Here is a 15594-nt window from a genome sequence, read left to right as displayed (position 1 = left end):
AACACTAGCGCTTGATAGCACCCCCACCTTTAACCTCTCAAGAGGGAGGCTCAGAACATCAACAATCCAGCGTTGCCTTTTATCCCAGAAAAAACTCAAATTATCTTTTTCTGGTTGACCAAATGTCTACATTGTGCAATGACTGTATACTTAAAGAATTATGAGTATTAATTACGCTGGTGAAAATAGATGAGATATACAAATATATGAGCTATATCTATTTGTTTTACTCATTTAGTTAACCTCCCTCCTACAGTATTTGATGTACAGTCACGCAAAGTAGGTCACCACTGAGGGGTGATAGAAGGCCAGCAGCAACCATGATACTGCTGTGGAGGCGTAGAAGTGCTGCATCTTTAAGAGACTTGAAGGACTTAGCAAGCACACAGAGTGCTGTAAAATTTGCAGTGTAACATTTGTCCAGCAGCTAGCAGTATTTGCGTTGCTATGAGACAAAAAAAAAATCAAATTCCAGTTAAAATTATGCCCCAAGATACTAAACTCCAATCAAGTTTGGTTTTAATATTGTTAAAATATCAAATTCAATGAAATGATTCAATGCTTTGGGATATAAATATTAAACAAATTGAATAGTTCGGGGAGAACTGCCAAGCCACCAACATATGCAGACTGCCCACAGAATAGCTCTCTTAAAAAGGTACCTTTATCTTCCAACAACCTATGAAACAGAAACCCTAAGAAGAAAAGATAATAGAAGAAGATACAAAGAGAAGATTTGACAGCTGGCTGGTTTTGAAAGTTGAGATTTTTGGTAAATCTCAATTGGCAGTTTTATCAGACCAGTCTTATAGAAGGGAAAGTAAAAGATAGGTTAGAGAAAGGAGTTATAAGTCGTTGTTAATTATTCTGTTAGACTTAAAAAAAGTTGTTAATTTTTACTTTAAACAGTGATCTTTGGGATAGTTCTTGGCCTCTTGAATTTTAACCAATTGCCACACAGGTTAAATCTTTTCTGCGTTGCTGGTTTAAATTAGCCAGTGGGGGGTTTACCCTGTATTGTAACAATACCAAAGGTTCCATTTTGGCTCATGTAATGAGTGTATGCTTCTTATAAATGTTGTCTTGCCCGAGTACTTCGAGCGTTTTGGTTTCTCAAGTTTTGGTTCCTTAAATTCTTAGAACCATGGAAAAGCTGTCAATTTAAACTACCTACATTTTCCATGACGTAATTTCCTTGAATAATTAAATACTGATAAATTGAGCTGATTTAACAGAGATGAGTAAAAAAATTAACAAACCATGTTCAATTGACTACTTTGTCATGGAAATAGAAACAGGCTTATCTGAAGATATCCTTTGAAAAACATGAAATAGCAACTTTTAGCTTAGTTAAAGATAAATTATTCAGACTGCTGTACATCCTGATGAGATCAATAACTTTATCTGATTGGGAAACTAATTGGGTGCATCATTAAAGGCAATCTTTACCAACATTAAACATTGGTACAATATCAAAAGCAAAAACATCCTAACGAAACTGGTTGATCTACATGAGATGCTGCTGCCAGAGTGTTACAACTGACCCACTATGCTCCACATAAGACTACAGTGCCCTTGTCTGCAAAGTTCAGAGCACACCCTTCTTGTCTGCTACTCAATTGAATGTAACAGTGTACATCATAACTGTAACACTTTGTTCAACACCTCTTCCATCTTGGTACATTCACCTGGAGCAATCTTCCTCAGCAAGATTATCACCAGTCATCCACTGGATCAAGAGGGGAAAAAACCTACAAGCAACCACTGATACATCTCTTGCAAATCTCATCAGCCTAATAGACAGTTTGACAAGAATGATCCTTGCATGAATAGATTCAGGTCAAGCCAGGCCCCCTTAGCAGCAAACAAACCATTGGGCCCTCACTATAATTCTCATGTTCTAAATGGGAGATGTGCTGATTTTGCCTTGTCCTACCATCATTCCTTTCTACAAACTAAAGTAGTGTATTAATCTCAAAACTCCACAAATCAAATGTAATAGAACCACATTAAATATAATTATTTGGCCGATTAGTAGAATCATGATTAGTCTTTACCTTTGGTTTATCTGGTTAGCCTCATTAATACATCAAAGAGAATTTTAGATGTTCTATACTGGTACCTCTACTACAGAAATTATAAAGATATCATTTAGATTGGCAGGGGGTCTGTGATAACTAATTCATTTGAAATGAGATCCTTCAAACAAAATAGTTCGAGAACTACTGACCAAGGTTAGCTAAGCAGTTGACAAATAGTAGTGCAGGAGTTGAGGGGATCTAATTAATTGTGTTTTATTATTCATTCACAGGACTTGGATATTGCTACTGGGCAAGTATTTGCTCACCTTTAATTGCCTTGAAAACATACCATCAGGTTTAGGTGAAAAGTGGACCAAACCAAATTAAACAGCAGTACTTTGCATACAAAGTGTCATTTTTGATGAATCCATGGATGGATTTGACAAGTAAGTTTAAGTTTCAGTTGAAACATTTTAGAGTTTACCCTTCATTTGATTCTTTAGCGAAAGGAAAGAAATAATAAATTGCAATTGATTTCACTAGACCTTTTTCTCAGGACCCAAGTCCTGCAAAAAGAAAGTTTTTCCAATAAGGCTTTCTTCTTCACACTTAGGAACTGGAAGTCTTTTTCAACAAAGTTTGTACTTACTCAACATTCAACTATTCCCTCCACTAAGGACTCCCAAAAATACAATGCCATGAGTTATAAACTAAAGTAATATGTCAAGATATCAGGAAACTACACAAATTATACTTTGTGCACACTATTCCTAACTTTTTCTCTTCAGCTTACCTCACTCGGCGAGACAGTTCCTGCTTCAGAACCCACAGCACGCAACTTCTAACAAAAAATAAAAATAACTTGTTTTGTATAAATGTCAAACCAATGGAAAATACATTCATAAAGAATTCACAATTTTAAAAATCCTAATTTGTAAAACCAATGATCATGCACTGCATTAGTGTCACATTGCCTCAAAGTACCATTTTCTTTGAAGCTCATTATCAGGTGACACCTTAATTACATCAGTTATAATTCCTGCTCAATGCACTAATTCATGAATGAAATTCACTTTGAAGGGATCAACAAATAAAACATGCACTTCGGCTCTAGTATGGACTTAAACAGGAAATATGCCCAGAAGTCAAAATGTAATTTTCCAACTTGAATAATTAATTGCTCCCTTGAAAAATGCCATTCACAACAAAGTAACTTGCAACACAAATTAGAAGATTTTTTTTTAAAATGGCAAGTATTTAAGACTAGGTCTCCAAATGATTTCCAAGGCTGAAAGCAGGTCATCCAGTCATGGGCAAGGTATGTCCCTGAGCCTCCCAATAACCTCTGATAGCAGTTATAATTCCTTCATTCTCGAGTTCTGGTGTATCAGATACACCAGAACTGACCAGGAACAAAGGGTTACACCCAAAACGTCAACTTCCCCATCTCCTGATGCCGACTGGCTTGCTGTGTTCTTCCAGCCTCTTGCCTGTCTACTTTGCATTCCAGCAACTGTCATTTTTGTCTCTATTCTCCCAGGTACATACATAAAACAGACACACACAATGAAAACCATGCTAACAGAAAAAAAACCCATCTATAATCTTAAGCAATACTTACACTTCGTAAATTGCTCTAAACATAGACATACTTTATTGAGCACATCTCAAATTGGTAGCATCATGACACACAGTCCCACCATTTGAGGAATAGCCCTTACCACCATTTAACAAACAGGAGGGGAACACATCCATGGCAGTGGGAAGAGGAGTAGTGGAGAGTTAAAAGTCTTGTGAGAAGCAGCAATAGACAAGGAGCAAAATGGTAGGCAAGACCATTAACAGATCCTTTTCTGCATGAACCTCAAAAGAAAAAAAAAATTGTTTCCATTTGTGAACTTTCCTCCAATGCTGATCACCATATCCATCTTTTTCAGACAATAAAAATAAAAACAATTAGAAAATGCATACACAAATCCAACTTCTTTTAAAAACACACTTTTGATAACACATGCTGCCTGTTATCTTAGTTGGCTTGGTAGCTTACTCTGATTCAATTCCAGCTCCAGCTGAGACATATTTAAGTCTGATTCCTTGCCCTGCCAAGTGTGGGAGACAATAACAAATAACCACTGACAAAAAGGTGCCAAGGAAATGGCACTGAATAAGGCACCAGCAGTCAATGAGCCAAGGCCTTTAGACAAATTACATGATCTAGGTCTCCTGGCCTACAGGTGAACACAACCTTTTGTTTTTAAAATCTACCCAAAGAAGGCAGAGAGAAACCAGGGAATTAGAGGCCATTTAAGTCTAATATCAGTAGTGGAGAAAATTCTTGAATTCATTGTCAAGGACTTTATAGCAGAACATTTAGAAAGCAGTGACAGGATCAGACAGTGTCAGCATGGATATATGTAGGGGAAATAATGCTTGACAAATCTGTTGGAATTCCATGAAGATATAACTAGTAGAGTTGACAAGGGGCGCCAGTTGATGTGGTATATATTTGGACTTCCAGAAAGCATTTCAAAAAGTCTTTCAAAAAGTCCCACATAAAGAGATTATGATGCAAGACTGAAGTGTATGGGATTGGGGGAAGTGTATTGAGATGGATAAGAAACTGGTTGGCAGAGAGGAGACAAAGAATTAATGTGTCTTTTTCAAATTGGCAGGCAGTATCTAGGTGCCACAAGGATCAGTGCTAAGGCCCCAGCTATTTACACTTTGTTCCTTCATCCAAATCAATATACATTGTAACATCTAAATTTGTAGGTGACACCAAGTTCAGTGGGAGGGTGAACTGTGACAAGGATATAGAGATCCTCCAGCATGATCTGGATGGGTTGGGTGAGTGGGAAAATCAATGGTAGATGCAGTATAACTTGGATAAATATGAGGTTATTCATTTTGGAAGCAAAAACAAGGTGGCAAATTACTACCTGAATGGCTGTAAATTGGTAGAGGGGAGCATGCAGCGGGACCTAGGTGTCTTTGCACACCAGGCAGTGAAAAAGGCAAATGGCATGTTGGCCTTAAATTTAGGGAGGTTGAGTATGGAGCAGGGAAGTGTTGTTGCACTTATACAGGCTACACCTAGAACATTGTATTCAGTTTTGGTCTCCTTTGCCAAGTATGTTTTTGCTCGAGGGAGTGCAGCGAAGGTTTGCCAGGCTGACTCCAGGGATGACAGAACTGATGTACAAGGAAAGACCGACTAGGTTAGGATTGTTTTGCTGGAGTTCAGATGAATGAGGACAATCTCAGGAGACTTAAATTCCTAAGAGGACGAGATAGGGTAGATGCAGGGAGGATGTTCCTGATGGTGGGTGCGTCCAGAACCAGGGATCACAATCTAAGGATTCAGGATAGATCATCTAGGATGGAGATGAGAAGACATCTCTTCACCCAAAGTGGTGAGCCTGTGTAGTTTACTACCACAGGAAATAGTTGATGCCAAAACATTGAATTCAAAAAGCAGCTAGATATAGCACTTGGCGTGAATGAGATGAAAGCATAATTAAGCTACTGAGTTGGACGATCAGCTATGATTTTCATGAATGGTGGCACAGGCTCAAAGGGCTAAATGGTCTTCTCCTATGTTTCTATGTTAAATGCTGACCTAGCCAGTGGCACCCATATTCCATTAATGAATTAAACAAATGCAAACGTGAGGGAAAGATGGGGTGTGGGTGGTGAAGGAAATGAAATCAAATCAAAATGGAGTTGGAGTTGGAGGATAAAATAAAGCAGTCAGGAACTAGGAGCCTGCAGGCCTACACAGAGTTGTCCAGGTCATTGAATGTGTACAAAGATCAGAAGCAGGAGGCTGATGTGCAACCAAAATGAACAACATGTTTTTCAAACAACAATTAAGAAAAGGGTACAACCTTCCAAACCCAATATACACAGTCAATGGACACCACAGGATCATAAAACAAAACATTGGGCCAGGTGCCCATATATCACCACAACTTGAAATCTCAAAGACCAAAGAACAAAAGAAAATTTACAGCCCAGGGACAGTCCCTTCGGCCCTCCAAGCCTGAGCTGATCCAAATCCTCTGTGTAAACCTATCGCCCAATTCCTAAGCATCTGTATCCATCTGCTCCCTGACTACTCATGCATCTGTCCAGACGCACCTTAAAACGAATCTGCCTCTACCGTTGCCTGCCTCTACCACCTCTGCTGCAACTCGTTCCAGGCACCTACCACCCTCTGTGTAAAGTACTTGCCTCGTGTATCCTCCTCAAACCTTTCACCTCTCACCTCGAAACGCATGACCTCTTGTTACTGAATCCTTCACCCTGGGAAAAAGTTTATCTACCCTGTCTATACCCTTCATGATTTTGTAGATCTCAATCTCCTTTTTTCTAATGAAAACAATCCTAACCTACTCAACCTCTGTTCCATACCAGGCAACATCCTCGTAAACCTTCACTGCAACCTCTCCAAGGTGTCCACATCCTTTTGGTGATGTGGCGACCAGAATCGTATACAGTATTCTAAATGCGGCCAAACCAAGTCTTGTACAATTTTAACACGACCTGCCAGCTCTTGTACTCAATACCCCGTCCGATGCAGACAAACATACCATGTGCCTTCTGGACCACTCTATCCACCTGTGTAGCCACCTTCAGGGTACAATGGACCTGAACTCCCAGATCCCTCTGCTCATCAACTTTTCCCAAGGCTCTTCCGTTTACAGTATAGTTCACTCTAGAATGAAACTTCACAAAATGCATCACCTCACATTTGCCAGGATTGAACTCCATCTGCCACTTCTCTGCCCAACTCTCCAGTCTATCGATATTCCCCTGTATTCTTTGACAGTGCCCTATGCTTTCTGCTACTCTACCAATCTTCGTGTCATTTGCAAATGTACTGATCAGACCAACAATGCCCTCTTCCTGATCATTTATGTATATCACAAACAGTGGCTCCAACACTGACCCCTGTGGAACACTGATCACCTTTCTCCATTTCGAGGAACTCCCTTCAACTACTATTTGGTCTCCTGTTGCTCAACCATTCTTTATCCACCTAGCTAGAACACCCTGCACACCATGAGACTTCACTTTCTCCATTAGTTTACTATGGGGAACCTTATCATACGCCTTCATAAAGTCCATGTATATGACATCTGCAGCCCTTCCTTCATCAATCAACTTGGTCACTTCCTCAAAGAACTTTTAAGTTGGTAAGGCACGATCTCCCCCCACACAAAGGCATGTTGCCTATCATTGATAAGCCCATTCCTTGCCACATATAAATAGATTTTATCCCTCAGTACCTTCTCCGTCAACTTTCCCACCACTGACGTCAGGCTCACTCATCTGGAGTTACCTAGAATATCCCTATTACCCTTCTTGCACAGGGGGACAAGATGAGTAACCCTCTAGTCCTCCGGCACCTCACCTGTGCTTAAGGATGCTCCAAAGATATCTGTCAGGGCCCCACCTATTTCCTCTCTCGCTTCCCTCAGCAACCTGGGGTAGATCTCATCTGGTCCTGGGGATTAACCTCTAGCCTACCCAAAACATCTTCCCTCCTTATGTCACTGTGAACAAGAGTAAACAAACCTCTCTCTTTATCTCAGCATTCATCACCGTCCGTTCCTCAGTGAACACTGATGCAAAGTAGCTGAAAATGTGTTGCTGGAACAGCGCAGCAGGTCAGGCAGCATCCAGGGAACAGAAGAATCGACGTTTCGGGCATAAGCCCTTCTTCAGGAATGAGGAAAGTGTGCCCAGCAGGCTAAGATAAAAGGTAAGGAGGAGGGACTTGGGGGAGGGGCATTAGAAATGCGATAGATGGAAGGAGGTCAAGGTGAGGGTGATAGGTCAGACTGGGGTGGGGGCGGAGAGGTCAGGAAGAAGATTGCAGGTTAGGAAGGCGGTGCTGAGTTCGATGGATTTGACTGAGACAAGGTGGGGGGAGGGGAAATGAGGAAACTGGAGAAGTCTGAGTTCATCCCTTGTGGTTGGAGGGTTCCCAGGCAGAAGATGAGGCACTCTTCCTCCAACCGTCGTGTTGCCATGGTCTGGCGATGGAGTCGTCCAAGGACCTGCATGTCCTTGGTGGAATGGGAGGGGGAGTTGAAGTGTTGAGCCACAGGGTGATTGGGTTGGTTGGTCCGGGTGTTCCAGAGGTGTTCTCTGAAACGCTCCGCAAGTAGGCGGCCTGTCTCCCCAATATAGAGGAGGCCACATCGGGTGCAGAGGATGCAATAGATGATGTGTGTGGAGATGCAGGTGAATTTGTGGCGGATATGGAAGTTTCCTTTGGGGCCTTGGAGGGTGGTGAGGGGGGAACTGTGGGCGCAAGTCTTGCACCTCCTGCGGTTGCAGGGGAAGGTGCCGGGAGTGGAGGTTAGGTTGGTCGGGGGTGTGGATCTGACAAGGGAGTCACGGAGGGAGTGTCTTTACGGAATGCTGATAGGGAGGGGAGGGAAATATATCCTTGGTGGTGGGGTCCGTTTGGAGGTGGCGGAAATGACGGCGGATGATACGCTGTACATGGAGATTGGTGGGGTGGTAGGTGAAGACCAGTGGGGTTCTGTCCTGGTGGCGGTTGGAGGGGCGGGGCTCAAGGGCGGAGGAGCGGGCCTCAGTCAAATCCATCGAACTCAGCACCGCCTTCCTAACCTGCAATCTTCTTCCTGACCTCTCCGCCCCCACCCCAGTCTGACCTATAACCCTCACCTTGACCTCTTTCCACCTATCGCATTTCCAGCGCCCCTCCCCCAAGTCCCTCCTCCCTACCTTTTATCTTAGCCTGCTGGGCACACTTTCCTCATTCCTGAAGAAGGGCTTATGCCCGAAACATTGATTCTCCTGTTCCCTGGATGCTACTTGGCCTGCTGCGCTGTTCCAGCAACACATTTTCAGCTCTGATCTCCAACATCTGCAGACCTCACTTTCTCCTCACTGATGCAAAGTAATCATTGAGAATCTCACCTATTTTCTCAGGTTCACACACAACCTTCCTTCCTAAAGAGTTTAGAATTTAGAAGAATGAGATCCAACCTTGATGGAAATTTGACAGGGTAGGCGCAGAAATGTAGTTTCCCACTGTGAGACTCCAGGACCAATGGGCTTAATCTCACAATGGGTTGCACAGTTAAAACCTAAATGAGGAGAAATTTTTTTCTCAAAAGGATAGTGAATCTGTGGAATTCTTTACCGGAGACTGTTAAGGCCGTGTCATTAAGTCCATTCAAGGATGAGAAAGACCAATTTTTGTTAGAATCAGCAAGGGAATCAAAAAGGTTTGGGGGAAAATAAAAAGATTGAGGAATTGGAGTTGAAAATGATCAGCTATGATCACATTGAATAGTGGAGCAGATTCTTTGGTTGAATCATGTTTAGCGTGGTTCTGGAAATGCACAGGTCAGGCAGCATTTGAGGAACAGAAAAGTTGACATTTCAGGCGGAGCCCTTCATCAAGAATGAGGCTGATTTCTCCACCCCAGAGGCTTCCAGCCTCATTCCTGATGAAGGGCTCCTGCCCAAAACATTGATTTTTCCTATTTGTAGGATGCTGCCTGACCTGCTGTGCATTTCCGGAACCACTCTAATCTAGACTCTAATGTCCAGATTCTGCAGTCCTCAGAGTTAAATGACCTACTTCTGCTCCTACATTCATGGTCAATCATAAACACGCCCAAAACTGATTTCAATTATAATGTCAAAATAAGCAATCCTTTCTTGAACCTGGAACTAAGGTGGGCAATATACTGGCTAAGGTTTTAGAGAGATACATTTGGCTGCAGTAATTTAATCACCATTGTATTTCGTTATTAAATGATGATCAGGTCAGAGGTGCAGAAAGGATGACCTAGGAATGCACAACAGATTGCAAATAAGCTTACAAGACAATTTGCTGTCTTTGTCATGTACCTCTGAGCAAAATTAGGGGTCATGGTATATTAGTGAGCAAAATTAGGGCACATGGTATTGGGAGCAAAGTACTAACTTGGATTGAAAGTTGGTTGGCTGATAGGAAACAAAGTAGTGATAAACGGCTCCATTTTGGAATGGCAGGCAGTGACCAGTGGGGTACCGCAGGGATCAGTACTGGGACCGCAGCTTTTTACAATATATGTTAATGATATAGAAGATGGTATTAGTAATAACTAAGCTGGGTGGCAGGGTGAAATGTGAGGAGGATGTTAGGAGATTACAGGGTGAACTGGACAAGTTAGGTGAGTGGTCAGATGCGTGGCAGATGCAGTTTAATGTGGATAAATGTATGGTTATCCACTTTGGTGGCAAGAACAAATTACTACCTAAATGGAATCAATTTAGGTAAAGGGGCAGTACAGAGAGATCTGGGTGTTCTTGTACACCAGTCAATGAAGGTAAGCATGCAGGTACAGCAGGTAGTGAAGAAGGCTAATAGCATGCTGGCCTTCATAACAAGAGGAATTGAGTATAAAAGCAAAGAGGCCCTTCTGCAGCTGTATAGGGCCCTGGTGAGACCACACCTGGAGTACTGTGTGCAGTTCTGGTCTCCAAATTGGAGGAAAGACATTCTGGCTATTGACGGAGTGCAGCGTAGGTTCACAAGGTAAATTCCTGGAATGGTGGGATTACCTTACACTGAAAGACTGGAGCGACTGGGCTTGTATACCCTTGAGTTTAGAAGAGTGAGAGGGAATCTGATTGAGACATATAAGATTATTATTAAAGGATCGGACACACTGGAGGCAGGAAACAGGTTTCCGCTGATGGGTGAGTGCCGAACCAGAGGACACAGCTTAAAAATACGGGGTAGACCATTTAGGACAGAGATGAGGAGAAACTTCTTCACCCAGAGGGTGGTGGCTGTGTGGAATGCTCTGCCTTAGAGGGCAGTGGAGGAGGAGGCCCAGTCTCTGGATTCATTAAAGAAAGTGTTGGACAGAGCTCTCAAGAATTGTGGCATCAAGGGTTATGGAGATAAGGCAGGAACAGGATACTGATTAAGGATGATCAGCCATGATCATATTGAATGGTGGTGCAGGCTCGAAGGACAGAATGGCCTAATACTGCACCTATTGTCCTATATCCAAGGTAATCTCTAAATCACTTAAATGAATATTTCAATAACTGTACCAACTTTAGAAAACAGTAAACACGTTCAAAGCGGAGTTAGACAATTTATTTTATCTCTTGGAACAAATCATCACCACAACCAGGTTAGTAACAATATCATCTAATGGGGAGGCAAACCCAAGAGACCAAATAGCCTATTCCTGTTCCAATGTTCCTAAACCGTGAGGTTACATGTGGTCACAATGGCTTCTGCTTGAGGAAGTAATTATTGTACAGACTTTACAGGTTGCTCCTAAATTTTTCCAAGTTTATCAGAACGGGTCTGTTACAATTCAGTTAGTGATCGTTAATGTGAATGTAATTGGACACTGTACTGGATTTTAACTTTTAATGAAATTTATATCTTGTAGGCTGAAGTCTAAAAGTCTATAGGTTAGTTGATGTTTCAGCTGCTATTGTGCAGCATTAGAACATTGCAGAAAACTAAGAAATTGAAATAATGGAGCATATGAACATTGGAATCGGGGTGGAGTGTGTGGTGCTGGAAAAGCACATGTCAAGCAGCACCTGAGGAGCAGGAGAACTGACGTTTCGGGCATAAGCCCTTCATCAGGAATTAAGGGCTTATGCCCGGAACGTCTATTCTCCTACTCCTCGGATGGGGCCTGACCTACAGTGCTTTTCAAGCACTACACTTTCTATTCCGATCTCCAGCATCTGCAGTCGTCACTTTCTCCCAAACATTGGAATTGTTCAGGGATGTTGAATTGAAGGCATTCTGTAAAAGAATTTATGATGTAGGAATAGACCATTTATCACCACAAGCCCCTTGTCATTCCAGATGACCTTAGCAGATTTACTCAGGCCTCAGCTTCTTTCATGCCAGCTCCACATACTCAGTATTTCGAAATTTTGTTTGCATCCTCATTAAATGTGTTCAGTAATCCACAGCTCTCTGGGGTTCAGAATTCCAGACAGAACTTCACTACCCTCAGGAGAAGCAATTCTTTCACATCTGTTTTAAATGATTATCCCCTTATTTTGCAACTACATCCCCTGCTACGAGATTCCCCAACTACCCAAAACATCTCAACATCAACCCTATCAAGCCCTCGAAGAAACTTTCATGTCACGAAAAGATCACACTTCATTCCCCCCAGCCCCACCCCCCTCTCATTTATCTCTCCACCCTGGGGGCTCCAGCCTCATTCCTGATGAGGGGCTTTTGCCCAAAACGTTGATTTTCCTGGTCCTCGGATGATGCCTGACCTGCTGTGCTTTTCCAGCACCACTCTAATCCAGAGCAGGGATGCAAAAAGAGGAAGAACACTACTTATACAATGTATTGGCAAAAAACGGATACCCGCGCAATTTCATCAACAAGTGCCTAAGGGAAAGAAAACGGAATGAGGACATGCTGAAACCCAAAGGACTAGCCACACTACCATACATTTCCGAACTGACAGCCAGACTACTGCGACCAGTGGAACTGAACAGCACACAAACCAACAGCCACTCTCAGACAACAACTCACCAGAACGAAGGACCCGATACCCAGCATGAGCAAAACCAATGTAGTGTACAAAATCCCATGCAAGGACTGCACAAAACACTACATAGGACAAACAGGAAGACAGCTAATGATCCGCATCCATGAACACCAACTAGCCACAAAATGACACGACCAGCTATCCTTAGTAGTCACACACACAGATGACAAGCAACATGAATTCGACTGGGACAACACTACTATTATAGGACAAGCCAAACAGAGAACAGCCAGGGAATTCCTAGAGGCATGGCATTCATCCACAGATTCAATCAATAAACACATCGACCTGGACCCAATATACCGGCCACTGCAGCGGACAGCTGGAACTGACAACCAGAAGCGGCAGATACAAATCACTATAAATGCCAGAGGAAACATCACAGAAGCGCTTCACAGGAGGCTCCCAAGCACTGAGGATGTCACCTAGACAGGGGACGAAACATCTGCAACACAAATTCCCAGCTCGGCGAACAGAACCACAACAACAGGGATACAGTCTACTCCAGCAGCCTTGTTGCTCTTAAGCTGGCAGACAGCCTTCTCTTCTTTGTGCAAGGCTAGGATGTTGCTGAGCTGGTGGCTTGTAGTATGCTGTGGGATGCATTCAAAACTGTTCAGAGCACTGGTTGGGAGCGGGGGGGGCACCTCTGGAGTGCTTCCTCCAGCATTTTGTCATGCCATCTTTATCTTTGATAAGTCACTCCATCCTTGGTCAGCAGTGGGGTGGGGCAGTGGGTGTTTCATCTATGATTGTCAGCCATTCATTAGGCTCCAGTGCTTCATCCAACCACCACCTGTTCTTCATGTCATGGGTTTCCTGTTGAACTCTGCCTTTTCTTGAATGCAGTTGTTCTTTTACACTCAAATGCCATGTCCTTCTCGCTTAATAGTTTCTGGATATCAATCATCCTCCAAACCAGTCTTGGCATTTTTTCTGATTGAATGGCCAACCAAGCTTTCACACGCATTGATTATGGCAGTTAAGATTAGACCAGAGACTGTTGGAATGCTCGTGATTCGGAGTCACCGAGGGTTGCTAGGTTTGAGGAGTTGGTTCTATGAAGCTTTTTTTAAAATACATCATATTCCAGCAGCATCCTCAAGCCCAGTACAGTTGTAATAAGAATTCTCAACTTTTAAGCACCATTCCCATAGGAATAAATACAAACTTTCAGTACCCCTCCTTTATTAAGCAGAGTGTCATAACAGTAGTTCTCTCGTGTACTCGTACACTGCCAAAAACCTATTGAATTCTGGAATGTTTCAACCAATACCTCCACTGTCACTATGGTCTGTTCCCTTAAAATCCTTGGATGCAGAGATCAGATCCTGCAACTAGCCTGACTTGGTTTGTTAAATATTTGTCCCTTATGTTAGAGACCTTTCCTATCAGAACTTTGCTCATCTGTTATTGTTGGGATGTTTATTGTATTCTCCACCACAAAGACTGCAAAATATTGACAAATTATCTGCAATTTCCCAGATCTCTTGGTCAATCCCCTAGAGGCATCTGCCAGGGTCCCAGTCACTTCAGCTAGTCTCCCTCTTTCAGATACCAAGATAGCCACTTGTGCAAATACATTGGTAATTGATACAAAAACAAATCAATTTTGTTCCATTTATTAGCTTGTTATATCACGGTTAGACAGGGTGGTTAAGACAGCATTTAGCACGCTCATCTTCATTACTCACACCATTTAGTATAGGAGTTCGGACATCATGTTAACATCATACAGGATGTTGAATAGGCCAATTTTGGAACACTGTACAGTCTGGTTACCCTGCCATTAAGAAGGATATTATTAAATTGGACAGGATTCAGAAAATATCCACCAGGTTTTTGCTGGGACTTACAGAGCTTGAGTTATAAGGATAGAATCCCTACAGCATGGAAACAGGCCATTTGGTCCATCAAGTTCACACTATTCTTCCGAACAGCCTCCCACCCACAGATAAGCTGGACCAAAAGGGTCTGTTTCAGTGCTGTATGACTGACTTATCAGCTGCTGGTTCTTATAAATCTCCCACTCCTCTTGGCCATAACCAGTTTTTCCACTCTGCATTCCTTAGCTTTTGATTACATGCGCTCCTAGATTGCCAGTGTTAACCATGAGTGCTCACCCTTCTCAGAGGCCTTCTTTCTGACCGGTATACATTTCTGCAATAGATATATTCAAATTACAAATGGTGAAACCCATTCTGGGTAACAAATATTCACATCACTCAAATCCACACTTGACAGCCTTTAGCTCCAGAGTTCAAAAATTCAGATTAGAAATATTGGTCTACAAATTACCACTGTCCCACCCCCCCAAAAAATAAGGAATGTTGACGTTACTGTCATTTACACCTTTAAATCCATTGTTTTAGTTCTTCACTTGCTCTATTTGCTGTCCCTTCCCTTTTATTAATCTTTCACCTTCACTTAGTCACAGACTTACATTTTGTTCTTCTACCACAATCTTCCACAGCCCTCACTATACCTCCAACTTTTCCCAGTTCCGACACCAGGTCATTTACCTGACATGTTAACGGCTTCTTTCTCCACAAATGCTACCATATCTGCGAAGTATTTCAGCATTTATTTTTATTTCTGATTCACAACAGTGTTTTTACTTTTAAATAGCAATAGGCAAATTATGCAGCAAAGCACAATTACTTTCACTGGATAAAAAGTGAAACATTCTATAGTGGCATGATTTCAGACTTGTGACATAAAAATTGACTTGATTTTTTTGCACAAACCTGATTAGTGTCTATTTCAAGCTATTTTAAAGGACATGCTAATAATTAGAAACAGCTAAGAATTTCATCTAATTAGCAAACTCTAAATACAAACAAAAGGTTCTTTGCTTTCATGAACAAATACCTGAACCTATACTGGATATATATCCTATTGTAAACTTACACATACATTGATTAATTTAACAAATATTTTAGCACCATAGCATCTTTGTAAATTCATCTTTTCATATTAATCAAACA

General features: G+C 42.1%; 1 protein-coding gene across 3 annotated transcripts in view; it reads right to left on the bottom strand.

The window, feature by feature from the left end:
* The window catches only part of atp6v1h (ATPase H+ transporting V1 subunit H), a 123874-nt gene that overhangs the window by 66788 nt on the left and 41492 nt on the right, over positions 1-15594 (bottom strand). For 2 of the 3 annotated variants that reach the window (XM_087986404.1, XM_087986406.1), the window contains one exon: positions 2815-2862. The exons of the other annotated variant lie outside the window; for it this stretch is intronic. In XM_087986404.1, coding sequence (XP_087842530.1) covers positions 2815-2862 — 48 coding nt within the window. The remainder of the gene's footprint in view (positions 1-2814; positions 2863-15594) is intronic. 3 annotated transcript variants of the gene reach the window in all.

The sequence above is a fragment of the Chiloscyllium plagiosum genome, unplaced genomic scaffold (genome assembly GCF_037043375.1).
Source record: "Chiloscyllium plagiosum isolate Xiang-an unplaced genomic scaffold, Cpla_swu_hap1 HiC_scaffold_4, whole genome shotgun sequence".
NCBI lineage: Eukaryota > Metazoa > Chordata > Chondrichthyes > Orectolobiformes > Hemiscylliidae > Chiloscyllium > Chiloscyllium plagiosum.
Note: the sequence above shows the minus strand (reverse complement) of the source record. Positions and strands in the feature narration are given on the sequence as shown.